Here is a 21874-nt window from a genome sequence, read left to right as displayed (position 1 = left end):
GGGAAAAAATAAAGATCTCCCTCTCCCTCCATTTGGAAAATGTGAACATAATCCTATCCTCCTGATCGGTCTATAAAAAAGTGTTCAGATGAAGCAGATGCTAAACTACAGGACAGTTTTGCTAGCACCGATTGGAATATTTTCCTGGATTCTTCCGATGGCATTGAGGAGTACACCACTGGCTTTATCAATAAGTGCATTGAGGACGTCGTCCCCACAGTGACTGTACGTACATATCTCAACCAGAAGCCATGGATTACAGGACACATTTGCACTGAGCTAAAGGGTAGAGCTGCCTCTTTCAAGGTGCGGTACTCTAACCCGGAAGCTTAGATTAAATCCTGTTATGGGCTCCAACGAACCATCAAACAGGCAAAACACCAATACAGGACTAAGATTGAATCGTACTACACTGGCTCTGACGCTCGTCGGATGTGGCAGGGCCTGTACACTATTACAAACTACAAAGGGAAGCACAGCCGCGAACTGCCCAGTGACAAGAGCCTACCAGACGAGCTAAATCACTTCTATACTGACTTCGAGGCTTGCAACACTGAGGCATGCATGAGAGCATCACCTGTTCCGGACGACTGTGTGATCACGCACTCCATAGTCGACATGAGTAAGACCTTTTAAACAAGTCAACATTCAAATCAAATGTATTTATATAGCCCTTCGTACATCAGCTGATATCTCAAAGTGCTGTACAGAAACCCAGCCTAGAGATTATAACAGAACATGGCCAAGATGTTTAAATGTTCATAAATGACCAGCATGGTCAAATAATAATAATCACAGTAGTTGTCGATGGTGCAGCAAGTCAGCACCTCAGGAGTAAATGTCAATTGGCTTTTCATAGCCGATCATTAAAAGTATCTCTACCACTCCTGCCTTCTCTAGAGAGCTGAAAACAGCAGGTCTGGGACAGGTAGCACGTCCGGTGAACAGGTCAGGATTCCATAGCCGCAGGTAGAACAGTTCAAACTGGAGCAGCAGCACGGCCAGGTGGACTGGGGACAGCAAGGAGTCATCATGCCAGGTAGTCCTGAGGCATGGTCCTTGGGCTCAGGTCCTCTGAGAGAGAAAGAAATAAAGAGAGAATTAGAGAGAGCATACTTAAATTCACACAGGACCCCGGATAAGACAGGAGAAGTACTCCAGATATAACAAACTGACCCTAGCCCCAGACAAAAACTACTGCAGCATAAATACTGGAGGCTGAGACAGGAGGGGTCAGGAGACACTGTGGCCCCAAACAGGAAGGATATAACCCCACCCACTTTGCCAAAGTTCAGCCCCCACACCACTAGATGGATATCTTCAACCACCAACTTACCATCCTGAGACAAGGCCGAGTATAGCCCACAAAGATCTCCGCCATGGCACAACCCAAGGGGGGCGCCAACCCAGACAGGAAGATCACATCAGTGACTCAATCCACTCAAGTGACGCACCCCTCCTAGGGACGGCATGAAAGGGCACCAGTAAGCCAGTGACTCAGCCCCTATAATAGGGTTAGAGGCAGAGAATCACAGTGGAAAGAGGGGAACTGGCCAGGCAGAGACAGCAAGGGCGGTTCGTTGCTCCAGAGCCTTTCCGTTCACCTTCACACTCCAGGGCCAGACTACACTCAATCATATGACCCACTGAAGAGATGAGTCTTCAGTAAAGACTTATAGGTTGAGACTGAGTTTGCATCTCTCACATGGGTAGGCACACCATTCCATAAATATGTTGCTCTATAGGAGAAAGCCCTGCCTCCAGCTGTTTGCTTAGAAATTCGAGGGACAATTAGGAGGCCTGCGTCTTGTGACCGTAGCGTATGTGTAGGTATGTACGGCAGGACATTCACAAGGCCGCTGGGCCAAACGGATTACCAGGATGTGTGCATGTGCTGACCAACTGGCAGGTGTCTTTTGACATTTTCAACATGTCCCTGATTGAGTCTGTAATACCAACATGGTTCAAGCAGACCACCATATTCCCTGTGCCCAAGAACACTAAGGTAACCTGCTTAAATGACTACAGATCCGTAGACATGAAGTGCTTTGAAAGGCTGGTAATGGCTCACATTAACACCATTATCCCAGAAACACTAGACCCACTCCAATTTTCATACGGCTCAAGCAGATCCACAGATGATCAGCGTTCAACACGATAGTGCCCTCAAAGCTCATCACTAAGCTAAGGATCCTGGGGTTAAACACATCCCTCTGCAACTGGATCCTGGACGACTTGACGGGCCGTCCCCAGGTGGTGAGGGTAGGTAGCAACACACCTGCCACGCTGATCCTCAACGCTGGAACCCCTCAGAGGTGTGTGCTCAGTCCCCTCCTGTTCACCCACGACTGCATGGCCAGGCAGACTCCAACACCATCATTAAGTTTGCAGACGACACAACAGTGGTAGGCCTAAACACAGACAATGACGAGACAACCTATAGGGAGGAGGTCATAGACCTGGCCGGGTGGTGCCAGAATAACAACGTAATCAAGACAATCGTGGACTACAGGAAAAGGAGAATCGAGCACACCCCCATTCTCATCGACGGGGCTGTAGTGGAGCAGGTGGAGAGCTTCAAGTTCCTTGGTGTCCACATCACCAACAAACAAGAATGGTCCAAACACACCAAGACAGTCGTGAAGAGGGCACGACAAACTGTATTCCCCCTCAGGAGACTGAAAATATTTGGCATGGGTCCTCAGATCCTCAAAAGGTTCTACAGCTGCAACATTGAGGTTATCCTGACTGGTTGCATCACTGCCTGGTACGGCAACTGCTCGGCCTCCGACCGCAAGGCACTACAGAGGGTAGTGTGTATGGCCCATTACATCACTGGGGCTAAGCTGCCTGCCATCAAGGACCTCTACACCAGGTGGTGTCAGTGGAAGGCCCTAAAAACTGTCAAAAACCCTAGCCACCTCAGTCAGAGTCTGTTATCTCTACTACCGCATGGCAAGCGGTACCGGAGCGGCAAGTCTAGGACCAAAAGGCTTCTCAACAGATTTTAACACCAAGCCATAAGACTCCTGAACAGGTAATCAAATGCCTACCTGGACTATTTGCATTTACCATCTGTATATAGCTTCGCTACTGTTATTTTCACTGTCATTTTACTTATTGTTTACCTAATTCCTATTTTTTACTTAAAAATGGCACTGTTGGTTAGGGCTTTTGAGTAAGCATTTCACTGTAAGTTCTATACGCGTCAAATACATTTTGATTTGATTTGACATGGTCGCTCTCTATATGGAAGACCTAATATTTTGTTTAGGAGAAAATAAATGCCAGTAATGCCACCCAGTAATTTAGAGGAAGGTGTTTATGCAGAAGTAGGCCTAATGCATGACATTGACACTCCTTAAAGGGATTATTTTGGGTTTGGCAATGAAGTCCTTTATCTACTTCCCCAGAGTCAAATTCACTTGTGGATACCATTTTTATGTCTCAGTAGCAAGGTTTCGATCCAATTGGCGAAAGATTGTCAATATTCTGAAATAAATATGCACATTTTCCCACCAGTGGTGTATTTCCACCAAACTTGTTGCAGAAGATTCACTGTGTTTCCATTGCATTTGAGTTAAATAGCAAATGTGCATACTCTTGTCTTGGCATGTGTGCTCTACCCTACAGCTTGCAGATACAGTGCGGTTAGGCTGTGCGGGTAGGCTAGTCTACATGAAGAGATTATTATGGAGTGATATTATTTGTTTTTGTCAAAGCATCGATCATCATGGCACCAGAATAAGACCCTCGATATTTATTGGAAAGAAAGGAGCACCAAGATCACCGTGCACCTTCACCACCCTGTGAAGTTCATCACAACTTATTTCATCTGTAGCCTAATAAACTGTATCTTTTCCTGAGTTGTACAGTAGTGGGAGGACCACACACCATATCATCTTGTGACTCCAAGTTTACATTGATATGATGAGTGTTGTATCAATATTTGCGAATAAAAGCGCCATTTCATGAATAATTCACTTTACAGACACAAAAAGATCCCACCATGACAAACGAACAAATGATCTGTCGGCATTTATAAAATTGTACTGAAACTTCCTGTTTCCATCACAGCTGTCGTGACTTTTTTTTATACATTATGACTTTACTCACGTAAAAACTGTGGCTTGAAACGTGGTTTGTGACCAGTATGAAGGAAGTTAAGAAGTAGTTTCATGATCCAATGGTAACTAGAGTTAGCTCAATGAGTGGTTCAGATCCGAGTGTAGAAAGAAACCTTAGACCAGGCACTGCCAGTGCCATCAATAAAAAAGCAATATTGGCCATGTAACACAGTTAAGTGTCCTTAAAAAAATGCCTATAGCAAATTACAAAAAACTATTTGTTGTGTTTGGATGTGTAGCATATAAAAAAATGCATAGCCTATTGTTTTATTGGTTTTTACCTTCCTAAAACAATAATTGTCCACCTCATGGTTCAGCAGAGACTTGAGTGCTAAATGCATCAGGACTTTGCATGCAAATAGGCCTCAGTGTACCCTGTATAATATTAGCGAGACCGAGAGAAAGATCTGCCGGGGCCATGTTCCCCACACCAACATGCATTTATCTTTTCTTTGTCAGATAGGCTACTACTGCACAGAAGGAGGCTAATTCTTACATTTTCTATCAGAGTATTTTTAATAAAGATAATAATTATATTGTAAGTCTGGTAGGCCTTAAATATTCTCCCTCACCACAAGTTCACCTGTAGGAGTGCTGGCGCATACTGCCTTCATAGGCCTTCAGTAACTAAGCCTAATAATAGCCATACCACACCATCACACAAGTTTCTTAACTTTATTACTGTAATATCAAAAGTAAGCCAGACATTGTTTATAGGGAAAATACAAAAATATTCTTATATTGCATCATTAAATTAAGTTTAGCGTCTCACCCTCTTTATTTTAATGGTTTGAGTGCATGTAGCCCTATAGTAGACCTAACAGTAATTATATTATATTGCGGCAAACACAACATTACAGTTGGAACCTAATTTGGCCAAAGAATATGCCTAAACAGAATGAAAAAAATAAATAAGTATACACTAACAGTCAAAAGTTTGGCCACACCTACTCATTCAAGTGTATAATAATCGTGTAGACATCAAAATTATGAAATAACGCATATGGAATTATATAGTAACCAAAAAAGTGTTAATCAAATATATTTTAGATTCTTCAAATTAGCCACCCCTTTACCTTGATGACAGCGTTGCATACTCTTGGCATTCTCTCAACCAGCTTTATGAGGTATTCACCTGGAATGCATTTAAAGGTGTGACTTGTTAAAAGTTTAATTTGTGGAATATGTTTCCTGAATGTGTTTGTGACACTAGGGGTGGGTATACAGAAGATAGCCCTATTTGGTAAAAGACCAAGTCCATATTATGGCTAAAACAACTCAAAAAAGCAAAGAGAAACGATAGTCCATCATTACTTTAAGACATGAAGATCAGTCAATCCGGATAATTTCAAGTGCAGTCGCAAAAACTTTCAAGCACTATGATGAAACTGGCTCACAGGAAAGGAAGACCAATAGTTACCTTTGCAGCAGAGGATACATTCATTAGATTTGACTGCATCTCAGATTGCAGCCCAAATAAATGCTTCACAGAGTTCAAATAACAGACAAATAACACAAATCTCAACATCAACTGTTCAGAGGAGACTGTGTGAATCAGTTCATTAGAGTTGACTGCACCTTAGATTACATTCCAGGACTACCTGGCCTGATGACTCCTTGCTGTCCCCAGTCCACCTGTTCATGCTGCTGCTCCAGTTTCAACTGTTCTGCCTGCGGATATGGAACCCTGACCTGTTCACCGGACTTGCTACCTTGTCCCGGACCTGCTGTTTTTGACTCTCTCTCTACCGCACCTGCTGTCCCTAACTCTGAATGATCGGCTATGAAAAGCCAACTGACATGTGTGACCCGATTCAGAAAACTAGGCGTATGTCGTAAGTCACGACTTCACAAGACCTGTTCACCGGATGTTTGAACATGAAAAATATTTTGGGGCAGAAATGCCTTCTCGGACATGTGAACTTTCATGTGCCTTAATATCAAACTTGTATGCCATCTGTAAATATGAATAGAATTGTTAAATTAAGGGCCAAGTTGTTTTAGCCACAGAAAAAGTGAGAACCTTACCACTAGCCATGATTGGCTGAGATAATGAGTGGGCTGGACATGCCGAGAGAAGAGTTTGGATTGGTCTGCCATATAGCACACAACTGTCTATTGGAGCTGATCAGTATGTTTAGGTAATCGTGTCGAATGTTGTTTTTTAAAATGTATTGCTTAGTAAAACTGAATAAACCTAATGTCAAGTTAAAGTGTACTGTTAGCTAGCTAACGCTAGTATCTGGAGGACCGAGTTTTGAAATCAGTGGAGTTTGAGTATGACAGCTAACGAGATGGAGAAAACACCAGTCTGGACTACATCCTCAAACTAAGGGCAACCATGCATGGCATCAGACAGGAGACGCATCCAACCATGATGTATACTGGTAAGACAGTATACATCTAGTTAGCTACATTTTCAGATATTACACATTTCTATTACACAGAAAGTGGTTTCATTTCAAGTGTACTGTTAGCAAGCTAATGTTAGCTGGCTGGGTTGCTAGCTAACATCGTGTATGATCTTATTCTTTGTATCTCAGACACATTTGCTTGACTAGTTAGTTGGTTAGTTACCTGCAGATTCATGCAGGGTAGTAACGTCATGAGATGTGATTATGGTCCATTGTTTAGCTAGCTAGCTACACTCTCCACTCTAATTTTGACAAAGTATTTTCATTTCAAGTCTTATTTCATTTATTTTATTTTTATTTCACCTTTATTTATTAACCAGGTAGGCTAGTTGAGGACAAGTTCTCATTTGCAACTGCGACCTGGCCAAGATAAAGTGTAGCAATTCGACACATACAGCAACACCGAGTTACACATGGAATAAACAAAACAGTCAATAATACAGTAGAACAAAAGAAAACAAAAAGTATACATACAGTAAGTGCAATTGAGGTAAGTTGAGGAAATAAATAGGCCACGGTGGCGAAGTAATTACAATATAGCAATTAAACATGAATCTGCAGTTAGAGATACTAGGGTGCAAAGGAGCAAAATAAATAAATAAATACCAGTATAGGGATGAGGTAGGTAGATAGATGGGCTGTTTACAGATGGGCTATGTACAGGTGCAGTGATCTGTAAGCTTCTCTGACAGCTGGTGCTTAAAGCTAGTGAGGGAGATGTGAGTCTCCAGCTTCAGAGATATTTGCAATTCGTTCCAGTCATGGGCAGCAGAGAACTGGAAGGAAAGACGACCAAAGGAGGAATTGTTTTTGGGGGTGACCAGTGAGATATACCTGCTGGAGCGCGTGCTACGAGTGGGTGCTGCTATGGTGAGCAGTGAGCTGAGATAAGGCGGGGCTTTACCTAGCAGAGACTTGTAGATAACCTGTAGCCAGTAGATTTGGCGACGAGTATGAAGCGAGGTTAAAGTGTACTGTTAGCTAGTTAGCTTAGTAACGCTACCTCATGCGTTGGGATTCATTGTTTACCTAGATAGCTATCTAGCTAGCTACATTTATCAAAATACTCGTCTTAGTGTGCCAGAGAGCTCAATAACTGATCAACTATTGAACGCTCAACACCCGTTGAATATGTCCGGTGTCAGTAGACGTCAGCAACAAACTGTAATTCAATTGTTGCCAGCAGCACAGTTAGTCACCAGCACTTTGGATAACATTAAAACTGCCTAACCAGCTCTGCTAACGTGAGTAAAATGGTCAGGCTGAGTGGGGTGCTCTCTCATTATGTGTCTGGAAGTAGCTAGCCAATGTTAGCCAGTTTGCCAGTTAGCTTGCGTGCTTGACTGTCATTGTGAGGTCAGAGCTTTCGACACAACCCTACTAATTGGGCAGAACATCCAGTGTGAACGCGAAACACTCTGAATTTACGAAGGGACAATCTGACAGCACAGTTGCAGATAACATAACAGCCTAACCAGCTCTGCTAAGGAGAGTAATGTTCAGTGAGCTGTTCTCTCTCTCTCTTAGATGTCTGGAAGTTGCTGGAAAGTTAGTACAGAATGGTGAGATCAACCCTTAAAGAGATGGGTGGGGCTAAGGCTTAAGAGGGTGTGAACAATGTTGAATGGGTGTAGACAAAGAGGGCTCTCCAATAATAGTACCAAAACATTGAAAGACAGTTTTCTCAAAAGTGAGTTGATCAACTTTCAAAGCAGAATTACTTTTCCATTGTTTCCTGGAATGCAATGTATGATGTACCATTTTGTAGCTCTGAGTCTACTGAGGGTTTTAGGCTGGGTTTCTGTATAGCACTTTGTACATCGGCTGATGTAAAAAGGGCTTTAGAAATACATTTGATTTATAAATTGATCAGTCATCCATGGTTGAATTGCTGCAAATAGACCACTACTAAAGGACACCAATAAGAAGGAGAGACCTGCTTGGGCCAAGGAACATGAACAATGGACTGGTGGAAATCTGACATTTTTGGTTCCAACCGCTGTGTCTTTCTGAGACACAAAGTAAGTGAACAGATGATCTTTGTTCCTACTGTGACGCATGAAGGACATGGTGTGATGGTGTGGTGGTGCTTTGCTGGTGACACTGTCTGTGATTTATTTAGAATTCAAGGCACACTTAACCAGCATGGTTACCACAGCATTCTGCAGCAATACACCATCCCATCTGGTTTGTGCTTAGTAGGACTATAATTTGTTTTTCAACAAGACAATTACCCCAAACACATACTCAGGCTGTGTAAGGTCTATTTGACCAAGAAGGAGAGTGATGGTGCTGCATCAGATGACCTGTCATCCACAATCAAATCACCTGACCTCAACCAAATTGAGATGGTTTGGTATGAGTTGGACAGCAGAGTGAAGGAAAAGCAGCCAACAAGTGCTCAGCACCTTCAAGACTATTGGAAAAGCATTCCTCGTGAAGCTGGTTGAGAGAATGCCAAGAGTGTGCAAAGCTGTCATCATGGCAAAGGGTGGCTACTTTTTAAGAATCTAAAATATGAAATGTATTTTGATTTGTTTAACACTATTTTAGTTACTAAATGATTACATATGGGTTGTTTCATAGTTTTGATGTCTTCACTATTATTCTACAAATAAATAAACAGCCTTGTGTCCAAACTTTTGACTGGTACTGTATGTGATTTACATCTTCAACAAAAGAGTCCAGAGAAAACATTTTGAATGATCTCTTATCAATAACTTTATGCCCTGCTTTTGTTTTTTTGGCTTTTATTTTTATTGCCACAATGTTATGGTCACCAATAAGAATGGGAACTGATATTGTTTTGGAGCAAGCGCTGCAGCATGGGTGAAGATATGATCAATACAAGTGGATGTAACAGATCCAATACTAGTGGTTTACACTCTAGTTGGTTGAGTGATACCCTAGGTCATGTTACAGGCATGAGTCACAGTTAGACGCTTCCTCTTGAGAGGACAACTAAATGAAAACCAGTCAATATTCAGAAAATATTTTTCTCTATTTGCATCATTAGACCTTATCTAACCTCACACAAATTCTCCAGATGCTTTCTATAGCAGCACCCTAAAAGAAGAGGCTTCAGATGAGGCAGATGAACCTGCAACCACAGCACTTCTACTTCATGTCACTAGCTTTTCTCTGAGTTTTACAGGAATCTGGCTCTGAATATATACAGCAACATCTCCCCCGTAGACATTCCTGACTTTTCTATACATGTTATTTCCTTGAATTCCTACTGCTGTATCATCAAAGTGCTGACTAAGTGAGTCTCAGAAACGGTTAATATATTCAAATGATCTAAAATTAGCAAATTATAAATCTAATGAACTTGTTTTCTGAGGCTACATTCAGTACATTTATATGAGCTAACGTCAACCCTTTCCTGGGTTGCTTATCTCAAACTGAATTCATAATCATTATAGGTTCTATTTCAATAATCCTATTTCTGATAATAACAGAGAAGGAATGAATGGATTAGTTTTAGCAGATTATGTTCATCTGATTCCTTATCTGGTTTAGCCCGGCTGCAGCAGGGTGCTCTATACTTCATGTCACTTCTGCATAGCTGTGTTGCTGGACTGCTGGTCTATGGTGATTGGGGTGTTGTCCTGTTAGCATGGGGGGCATGCGGGTGGGGGGTGCTGTCCACTCTACAAAGGGCCTGATGGTGCAAGGTTGTGTTGGCCACTCTGAATGGGGCCTGGTGGTGTAGGGTGGAGCTGGCCTCTCTGGAGGGGGCCTGGTGGTGTAGGGTGGAGCTGTCCTCTCTGGAAGGGGCCCAATGGTGTAGGGTGGGACTGGCCTTTCTGGAAGGGTGGTGCAGGGTTGTGTTGGCAAAAGGAATACTTGCACACATTTTTAGATTTTTGTTGAGAATCCATCTGGAACTGATAGGGCACGCTCAAAGACAGATTGTCAGTTACCGAAGCCACAGGAACATCTGTTTCTCTGCTGGTGGCCATCCTCTCGGTAGTGAACAATGAATATATGGATAGATGAAGGGAGGGAATGAATGAATGAATGAATGAATGAAGGAAGGAAGGAAGGAAGGAAGGAAGGAAGGAAGGAAGGAAAGGAAGGAAGGAAGGAAGGAAGGAGAGTGTGCACCATCACTGTGCAATTATCTGTCTGAGTGATACTTTTCTGAATGGTATATTATTGTGATAACAACGGATTGTTTCAAAACTCAATAGTGACAGGCTAACCTCCCCTTGAAAACAGCAATTTTATCTCAACCCCTGTGGATTACCTTGCCATGTGCGCTACAAATTAAATTATTTCTGAAGCTGTTAACTGATGTCTTTGTGTTCACTTTTCCAACAATCGTTTTCAAAGCCTGCTGGTCTCACAGCTCATTATAAACAGTCACAGATAGGCTTACAGTACAGCTCTCTTTTAGAGACAATATGCCTCTCATTTAGAATTTTCATCCTCATCATTTATCTTCTGCACTTCTACATGGGGTACGTGTCAGTCACAGGAGGCTGCTGTGGGGAGAAAGACTTAATGGACGGAACAGAGCAAATGGAATGGCGTCAAACACCTGGAAATGTGTTTATTGTATTTGTTACGATTCCAATAATTCCGCAACAGTCATTTACTATAATTTCTTTCTTTTTTTTAACCAATTTAGGAGGACACAAATATTTTAGTTTTTTTACGTACACATTTCACATACATACATGGTACTTTTAAATACAGCAATCACATAACATAAATTTTTACCTTTCTAAGCGTATAGTATACACAGATTGTGAGCTAAAGATGACAACCTTTCCTATGGGTATTATTATATTATTTATTGACTGACTATGGCTTTCCAAATCGCCCAACACTGCTATTTGTAACGTTAATTTTAATGTTGTGATTATTTATTATTTAACCATTCCTGAACCTGTGATCAGAAACAAGCTACATAGGGACAATACCAGAATAAATGATCTAATGATTCTGTCTCTTCGCAGCGAAATCTACAGAGCTGAGATTGTTGTATGCCCCATATATATAGCATTCTGTTGGTGGCAAGAATTTTGTATAATAATTTAAATTGGAAAACTCTAACTGTTGAATCAAGAGTTGTTTCAAGTAATTGTCATATATTCTGTCCATGTAAAAAACCTGTCTGATCAGGATGAACCATATCTGGTAAAACCTTTTTTATTCTATGCATTTTGTCACGATTTTCACATAACAACATGGAAGTGTAAGGACCCTCCAGTTTAAAAAAAAAAATGGACTGGTCCTTTATACTTACAACCTGGATCCTGTTTCAGTAGTAATGAAATCAGACCTTCTTATTGAATACCTGAAAGTCTACCACTTTTATAAGAGTATTTGAAACATGCTAATAATGGATGTTTGAGTACATCAAAAAAGTTCTGATGTACCTCTACTGGTATAACATCAAGCCCTGCATTTCTATGTTGAAGATTCAAGAAAAATTGAGTGCATTTTTCACGTTTTTTATCCAATTCTCCTTTTATAATCAAATAAATGACACTTGATCGTTCTTGAATGAGTACCTCCAATTATTTTTGTTTTTCCTATAACCTATTTTGTGTCTCTATAGTTCAGTTTCCATTACCATCTACCTGCTCTGTTACTTCCTCTATTTCCTTTATTAGTCTAATCTCATTTGACCCAAACTGCTTAGTTTTAATGATAAGTATCGTGTTGAATGGCCTCTAAAAGTACATTTAAAAGTGTCCCATACAATAAGGGGATCTGCTGTGGGATCTGCGGTGTGCAGAAAAAAAGTGAGTTAATTATTAATTATTTTGTTTTAGTTAAGAACAAATTGTCATTCAATAGGCTTTGATTAAATTTACGATATCCCCGTCCACTGGGAAATTCTGTAAGAGTCAGTTTTGAACAAAGTACCCATTTTTCATACTCGAGTGAAAGTAAAAATACAAGAACTGTCACTTTCTGACCTTAGTTCCTTTGTTTTGTCTTTTGTTTTAGTATGGTCAGGGTGTGAGTTGGGTGGGTTAGTTTGTCTAGGATTTTCTATTTCTGTGTTTGGCCTGGTATGGTTCTCAATCAGAGGCAGCTCAATCGTTGTCCCTGTTTGAGAACCATATTTAGGTAGCCTGTTTTCCATTGTGTTTTGTGGGTGGTTATTTTCTGTTTAGTGTTGTGTTGCACCTTACAGGACTGTTCGTTGGTTGTTTATTGTTTTCAGTGTTCATTAAAATATTTAAATTATGAACACTTACCACGCTGCACCTTGGTCCTCCTCTCCTTCCCCAGACGATAAAAGTGAAAGTCACCCAGTGTTTTACGTTTTATTTAACCTTTATTTAACCAGGTAGGCAAGTTGAGAACAAGTTCTCATTTACAATTGCGACCTGGCCAAGATAAAGCAAAGCAGTTCGACACATACAACAACACAGAGTTACACATGGAGTGAAACAAACATACAGGCAATAATACAGTAGAAAAATAAGTGAGCAAATGAGGTGAGATAAGGGAGGTAAAGGCAAAAAAAAGGCCATGGTGGCGAAGTAAATACAATATAGCAAGTAAAACACTGGAATGGTAGATTTGTAGTGGAATAATTTGCCAAGTAGAGATAGAAATAATAGGGTGCAAAGGAGCAAAATAAATAAGTGAATACAGTTGGGGAAGAGGTAGTTGTATGGGTTAAATTATAGATGGGCTATGTACAGGTGCAGTAATTCGTGAGCTGCTTAAAGCTAGTGAGGGAGATAAGTGTTTCCAGTTTCAGAGATTTTTGTAGTTCGTTCCAGTCATTGGCAGCAGAGAACTGGAAGGAGAGGCGGCCAAAGGAAGAATTGGTTTTGGGGGTGACCAGAGAGAGATACCTGCTGGAGTGTGTGCTACAGGTGGGTGCTGCTATGGTGACCAGCGAGCTGAGATAAGGGGGAGTTTACCTAGCAGGGTCTTGTAGATGACATGGAGCCAGTGGGTTTGGCGACGAGAATGAAGCGAGGGCCAGCAAACGAGAGCGTACAGGTCGCAATGGTGGGTAGTATATGGGGCTTTGGTGACAAAACGGATTGCACTGTGATAGACTGCATCCAATTTGTTGAGTAGGGTATTGGAGGCTATTTTGTAAATGACATCGCCAAAGTCGAGGATTGGTAGGATGGTCAGTTTTACAAGGGTATGTTTGGCAGCATGAGTGAAGGATGCTTTGTTGCGAAATAGGACGCCAATTCTAGATTTAACTTTGGATGGGAGATGTTTGATGTGAGTCTGGAAGGAGAGTTTACAGTCTAACCAGACACCTAGGTATTTGTCCACATATTCTAAGTCAGAACCGTCCAGAGTAGTGATGCTGAACTGGGCAGGTGCAGGCAGCGATCGGTTGAAGAGCATGCATTTAGTTTTACTTGTATTTAAGAGCAGTTGGAGGCCACGGAAGGAGAGTTGTATAGCATTGAAGCTCGTCTGGAGGGTTGTTAACAGAGTGTCCAAATAAGGGCCAGAAGTATACCAAATGGTGTCGTCTGCATAGAGGTGGATCAGAGACTCACCAGCAGCCCGAGCGACATCATTGATTTATACAGAGAAGAGAGTCGGCCCAAGAATTGAACCCTGTGGCACCCCCATAGAGACTGCCAGAGGCCCGGACAACAGGCCCTCCGATTTGACACACTGACCTAAATCAGAGAAGTAGTTGGTGAACCAGGCGAGGCAACCATTTCAGAAACCAAGGCTATCGAGTCTGCGGTGATTGACAGAGTCGAAAGCCTTGGCCAGGTCAATGAATACGCCTGCACAGTATTGTTTCTTATCGATGGCAGTTAAGATATCGTTTAGGACCTTGCGCATGGCTGAGGTGCACCCATGACCAGCTCTGAAACCAGATTGCATAGCGGAGAAGGTGCGGTGCGATTCGAAATGGTCGGTAATCAGTTTTTTGACTTGGCTTTTGAAGACCTTAGAAAGGCAGGGTAGGATAGATATAGGTTTGTAGCAGTTTGGGTCAAGAGTGTCCCCCCCTTTGAAGAGGGGGATGACCGCAGCTGCTTTCCAATCTTTGGGAATCTCAGACGACACGAAAGAGAGGTTGAACAGGCTAGTAAAAGGGGTTGCAACAATTTTGGCAGATCATTTTTGAAAGAAAGGGTCCAGATTTTCTTGCCCGACTGATTTGTAGGGGTCCAGATTTTGCAGCTCTTTCAGAACATCAGCTGACTGGATTTGGGAGAAGGAGAAATGGGGAAGGCTTGGGCGATTTGCTGTGGGGGGTGCAGTGCTGTTGAGTGGGGTAGGGGTAGCCAGGTGGAAAGCATGGCCAGCCGTAGAAAAATGCTTATTGAAATTATAGTGGATTTATCGGTGGTGACAGTAAAATACTACTTGAGTAAAAGTCTAAAAGTATTCCGTTTTAAATATACTTGAGTATCAAAAGTATGTGATTGCAAAAATATACTTAAGTATTAAAAGTTAAAGTTTAAATCGTTTCAAATTACTTCTATTAGGCAATACAAACGGCCCAATAGTTTTTTTTATGGATCGTCAAGGGCACAGTCCAACGCTCAGACATATTTTACAAATGAAGCATGTGTGTTTAGTGAGTCCGCCAGATCAGAGGCAGTAGGTATGACCAAGGATGTTATCTTAATAAGTGTTTGAATCTGACCATTTTCCTTTCCTGTTAAGCATTCATAATGTAACGAGTACTTTTGGGTGTCACGGAAAATGTATGGAGCAAAAAGTACATTATTTTCTTTAGGAATGTACAAGTAAAAGTTGTAAAAAATATAAAATGTAAAGTAGAGTACAGATACCCCAAACTACTTTTGTGGTACTTATGTAACACTTACCAGTGGTGTAAAGTACTTGAGGGCCAATTAAATGGTGGTCCGATTGCATTCTGTCTCCTATTAATCGTTTTTAAAACTTTTGATGCCATCAAAATGAGGAAATAATCATGACGGCTGAAATCATTACCACGAGCCCGTTCTCCCCAATTATGTTGCACCAACCTCCTGTGATGTCAATACTCAAAAGTAGCTTTCTCCACTTGCCTCATTTCCTTGATCCAAACTGACTTAGGGCAACAAACCGTGGGCCTCCAGCCATGTTACTGTCATCCTGTCCATTCAGATCAGTGCTTGAAAGAAAAGGCAAGGGGAAGGAGGCCACTAAAGACTTGAGATGCAGCCATTGTATTTATGGCTTATGACATAGTTTGTCCATAGTTGCTACATGCCATATATTGACTGTATATCTTCTCCCTTTAGATATCGGGTGCCCTGGAAAAAGGAAGTCATGTGACCGCCCGTACCCCGAATATAACCCTTATTTCACGTGGAGCGTGGTGGTGGCGGAGAACCCTTGGGAAGAGGGGAACGAGAGGATGGAAAGGAAAGGAGGAAGTCCACAGGGCTGGGAGGAAGGTATGAATAAAGGTATCACAATTCCCTCCGAGCCAGGGAAGTACCTTCTACATAATTGCATGTTTCATATAGTAATTCCAAAATTATTCAGGAGTACCGTGTCCATATTACGACAGCCTCAGTCAGCAGGACTTAACTGGAGGCATTGTCTTTCATACACGGGTGACAACCAACACTCATATCTAAGATTATTTTCAGGAATAACTCTAATTGGAAAAGCTGAATTTGTGTTTGTTCTACTACCTTGGTTCAACCAATACATTTGACAACAGTGGTGCTACAGGAGAAAAGTGAATAGATAATCTCACACTATGAGAACACAAAAGCAGAAACATACACTGCTGAAGGTTAAAAAAATGCTTTTAATTGGGGGAAACCTCCAGGTAGAATACTACACGACATGCATCAAAGTTAAACTCTACATTGAGTACACAAAACATTAACATTAAGAACACCTATTTCCATGACATAGACTGACCTGGTGAAAGCTATGATCCCTTATTGATGTCACTTGTTAAATCCACTTAAAATCAGTGTAGATGAAGGGGAGGAGAGAGGTTAAATAAGGAGACAATTGAGACAATTGAAATGTGGATTGCGTATGTGTGCCATTCAGAGGGTGAATTGGCAAGACAAAAGATTTAAGGTCCTTTGAATGGGGTATGCTAGTAGGTGCCAGTAGGTACTCCGGTTTATGTCAAGAACTGAAACGCTGCTCAACTCAATATTAGGAAGGTGTTCCTAATGTTTGATATACTCAGTGTATTTCAGTGTTATTGAGAAACCTTGAATAGTGTCCCTTTTGAAGAATGAGTGAGTTGTTTGTCAAATGAGAAATCATCTTCTTTCAGTCCATTTCCAGAAGTGATGTTGTACATTTACTTACATGCTATTATGATTGTTATCGTGTCCTCCCAATTACCTGGGTCGGGACATATGTTTTATTGTGGATAAGGAACTTGTCGGGTAGCAGGGAGTTTAGATCCAACGCTCTTGGTGATACATTAAGTGGTTGGGGGTTGGCTAAACAAAGGAAGGAATTTAAAATGCGTAATCGAAAGAGAGAAAAAGAGAGAGAAAGAAAGTGAGAGCCGGTGGGATGGTCAAATGTCTGGGTAGGTCCTGTATGACTCTCTGTCTTCTATGTTTTTTCATCTGCAGAACAACGGCGTCTGAGTCCACATTAATCCATAAAGCATTTGTCTAGAAAGTGAATGCATTTATTTCCATTTCAAATAAGGGATAGTGATGGAATGAGAGAGAGAGAGAGAGAGATAGGAGTGATGGTGCGAGAGAGGTGTGTGTGTGGTGGGGGTTAAGGTTTGATGCATTCATTTCTGTTTCAGAGAAGCAATAGAGTGATGAAATGAGAGAGTGAAAGAGAGAGAGAAGTTGTGTGTGGTGGGGGATTGGGGTTGGGGCCTACAAAGCTTCCTCATTAGTCAGTCAGGTGGCACTTTGTTTCCGAGAATTACAAGCTCTTGAGGCACAACTTCTGCACTTCAAAGGAAAATCAAAACAAATCTCAATGCAGTCCAGACACCTCTCTCTCTCTCATTCCCACTTTCAATCGCAACAATTGCCTTCTAATGTGTGAGGGTGTCCGGAAAGTCTTTGAATTTGCAAGGTAATGATAGCAACTAAAAACAACCCACATAAAACAGTCCAAACAAACATAATGGGAAATTGATCAAAGATGGTATCTCATAAATGTTTAACTGCAGATACATTCTGAGTTCGTTTTGCCACAGTGGACCAGAAAATCAGACATAACTAATTTAATTTTCATGAAATGTCTGAATCAAACCCGGGCGGCAGGTAGCCTAGTGGTTAGAGTGGTGGGCCAGTAACCGAAATGGCTGCAAGCTCGAATCCCCTCGCTAACAATGTCAAAATCTGCCGTTTTGCCCCTGAACAAGGCAGTTAATCCACTGTTCCTAGGCCATCATTGTAAATAAGAATTTGTTCCTAACTGACTTGCCTAGTTAAATAAAGGTATAACAATTAAAAACCCGACATGTGGTTGGCCTATGAGGTAGCTAATTTTTGGGCTACGACACCCCTTTTTGAGCAATGAAAGGTCATTGCTATTAAATCACATCAAGATGTGTAAGGCCTATGAGGTAGCTTATGATTTTGGGGTAAGAAGCCCCATTTGAGTAACGAAAGGTCATGGCTATTGAATCATATCAACATTTGGAAGGCCTATGAGGTAGCAGATTTTTGGGGATAAGAAGCACCCTTACAGTAATGCACACAGTCACATCAACATGCGGTGGGCCTAGGAGCTAGCTCATGTTTTAATAAGGTTAAGAAGCCCCCTTTTGAGTAACCAACAGCCATTGCTATTGAATCACATGTGGCAGACCTATGAGGTAGCTAATTCTTTGGGGACAAGAATCATCCTTCGAATAACGCACCGTCATAGCTGTTGAATCTCGTCCTCTCGGGACACGCTTGACCGTGGCATTGAATATTTACAGAAAGCTCAGATGAGAATTTGTAAACTCCTATACCTGATAAGAAACATACTTATTCATGCTCTCTGAAACAGGGCCGTGCGCAGGCCTTTTTGGGACGTGCAATTATATAAAAAATGTTGGTACCCCAAAAAAAGAATTCCCACAACCGCGGTCACAGACACATTGAGCAGTTGTTACAAGAAGAGAGGAAACAGCACAATCTGATCTAACAAAACAATTTTGAACTGAATTAAATGATGCATGTATTAACAAGGATCAACACAATTCCAGTCAAATTTGAAGATTGGAAGAAATACTGCAGCCTTTTAATTTTAATGGTAGGTTTATTTGAACAGTGAGAGACAGAATAATAACAAAAAAATCCTGAAAAATTTTATAAATTGATTTGCATTTTAATGAGGGAAATAAGTATTTGACCCCCTCTCAATCAGAAAGATTTCTGTCTCCCAGGTGTCTATTATACAGGTAACGAGCTGAGATTAGGAGCACAATCTTAAAGGGAGTGCTCCTAATCTCAGTTTGTTACCTGTATAAAAGATACCTGTCCACAGAAGCAATCAATCAGATTCCAAACTCTCCACCATGGCCAAGACCAAAGAGCTCTCCAAGGATGCCAGTGACAAGATTGTAGACATACTACACAAGGCAGGAATGGGCTACAAGACCATCGCCAAGCAGCTTGGTGAGAAGGTGACAACAGTTGGTGCGATTATTCGCAAATGGAAGAAACACATAAGAACTGTCAATCTCCCTTGGCCTGGGGCTCCATGCAAGATCTCACCTCGCGGAGTTGCAATGATCATGAGAACGGTGAGTAAATCAGCCCAGGACTGCACAGGAGGATCTTGTCAATGATCTCAAGGCAGCTTTGGGGTGTTTTTCTGCTAAAGGGACAGGATAACTTCACCGCATCAAAGGGATGATGGATGGGGCCATGTACCATCAAATCTTGGGTGAGAACCTCCTTCCCTCAGCCAGGGCATTGAAAATGGGTCATGGATGGGTATTCCAGCATGACAATGACCCAAAACACACGGCCAAGGTAACAAAGGAGTGGCTGAAGAAGAAGCACATTAAGGTCCTGGAGTGGCCTAGCCAGTCTCCAGACCTTAATCCCATAGAAAATCTGTGGAGGGAGCTGAAGGTTCGAGTTGCCAAACATCAGCCTCGAAACCTTAATGACTTGGAGAAGATCTACAAAGAGGAGTGGGACAAAATCCCTCCTGAGATGTGTGCAAATCTGGTGGCCAACTACAAGAAACGTCTGACCTCTGTGATTGCCAACAAGGGTTTTGCCACCAAGTACCAAGTAATGTTTTGCAGAGGGGTCAAATACTTATTTCCCTCATTAAAATGGAAATCAATTTATGACATGCGTTTTTCTGGATTTTTTTGTTGTTATTCTGTCTCTCACTGTACAAATAAACCTACCATTAAAATTATAGACTGATCATTTCTTTGTCAGTGGGCAAACGTACAAAATCAGCAGGGGATCAAATACTTTTTCCCCTCACTGTATATCCAACCCAACTCCATCTCTTGCCACTATCATGTATCCCAATGGTTTTCAAACATTTTGACTCGCAACCCCCCAAAAAGGGCACGTTGGAGATTGAAAGGGCAAAGGGGCATATCCTCTACACAGGTAGAGCCATATATGTGCACCTGCCTGCCCTGAAATCATTGTAACACTTGCCTCTCTTGCAAGACTCCAGAAAAATCATGCGAAAACATTCATGAAATTTGACTCTTACTCTTCCAACTGTTTCCGAATCTTATAAACTCAACTTTTCTCAAAGAGAGTTGAAGGTAGGATTTGTGCCGAAGGCAGGAATTTACAATTGTAATATTACATGGATGAATTTGTCACGTTCTGACCTTAGTTCCTTTATTATGTCTTTGTGTTAGTTTGGTCAGGGCGTGAGTTTAGGGTGGGTAGTCTGTGTTCTTTTTTTCTATGTAGTATTTATGTGTTTGGCCTGCTATGGTTATCAATCAGAGGCAGGTGTAATTTTTGTCTATGATTGAGAACCATACTTAGGCAGCCTGTTTTTCCCAATTGAGTTGTGGGTGATTGCTTTCTGTCTCTGTGTCTTCACCAGAAAGAACTGTTTTGTTTTTCGTTTCTGTCTTTCACTTTGTGATTTTGTATTTTCGTGTTCAGTGACTTTTCATTAAAAATGACCAAGACTTACCACGCTGCACATTGGTCTGATCTCTCATACTCCTAGTCAGAGAAGGATGAATGCCGTTACAGAATTACACAAGGAGGATGTGATGACATGCTATTTATCGAATAATTAACTATGATTATAATTATGTGATTAAATTAATCCTGTAACCATTCATTCAGCAACCTGGGGCACCATGAGAAAAGTTTGTTAACTTAATGAGTTACCGTTTCCCAAATTAACTTTCAGAATAGTTCGATTTCATAGCATTCACTAATTTGATTAATTTCCTCATCAGTCTCATTCTGAACGTTGCATAATTCGTAAATCTGCACAAACCCGGGTCTCACTAATCATTCTGTAATACACAAATTTAGTTGAATATTTATTTACTCACAAGCTAAATTATAATATAAGATACACATACAGTCTAGGTTATTGGTAAGAACTTAATACAATGACAACAGGTCCCTTTTTATTTTTTTTTATTTTATATTACCTTTATTTAACTAGGCAAGTCAGTTAAGAACAAATTCTTATTTTCAATGACGGCTTAAGAACAGTGGGTTAACTGCCTTGTTCAGGGGGCAGAATGACAGATTTGTACATTGTCAGCTCGGGATTTGAACTTGCAACCTTCCGGTTACTAGTCCAACGCTCTAACCATTAGGCTACCCTGCCGTCCCTGGCGGACCAACAAAATATGACACGTGTTACACAAGAAGGAGATTTAAATAAAGAGAGAGAAAGCAAGAGAGAAAAGCAACACTTGGATAAATTTGTAAACTATGCTTAGTTTAGCCCTAACACCTTGCCCCGAACTGCCGCTATTATGGGTTAAAATTGTAATGCATGTATATACAGTGGGGCAAAAAAGTATTTAGTCAGCCACCAATTGCGCAAGTTCTCCAACTTAAAAAGATGAGAGGCCTGTCATTTTCGTCATAGGTACATTTCAATTATGACAGACAAAATGAGAAAAAATCACATTGTAGGATTTTGAATGAATTTATTTGCAAATTATGGTGGAAAATAAGTATTTGGTCACCTACAAACAAGCAAGATTTCTGGGTCTCGCAGACCTGTAACTTCTTCTTTAACCTCTTAAGTCGACCCTCTACTTTTTTGAACATTCTGTTAAAAATCGCGCAACATTTCAGCGACCTGCTACTCATGCCAGGAATATAGTATATGCATTTGCTTAGTCTGTGTGGATAGAAAACACTCAGACGTTTAACCTCTTACCTCTACCTGGGACGCTTGCGTCCCAACTAGAGGTCTGGAAATGCAAATGTGCTACGC

General features: G+C 41.3%; 1 protein-coding gene across 1 annotated transcript in view; it reads left to right on the top strand.

Moving 5' to 3' along the window:
* The window catches only part of alk (ALK receptor tyrosine kinase), a 768505-nt gene that overhangs the window by 334251 nt on the left and 412380 nt on the right, over positions 1-21874 (top strand). The window contains exon 3 of the mRNA XM_029621021.2: positions 15763-15918. Within this exon, the coding sequence (XP_029476881.2) occupies positions 15763-15918 (156 nt within the window). The remainder of the gene's footprint in view (positions 1-15762; positions 15919-21874) is intronic.

Source organism: Oncorhynchus nerka, linkage group LG28 (assembly GCF_034236695.1).
Source record: "Oncorhynchus nerka isolate Pitt River linkage group LG28, Oner_Uvic_2.0, whole genome shotgun sequence".
Lineage (NCBI taxonomy): Eukaryota > Metazoa > Chordata > Actinopteri > Salmoniformes > Salmonidae > Oncorhynchus > Oncorhynchus nerka.
This window is presented reverse-complemented; position numbering and strand designations above follow the sequence as displayed.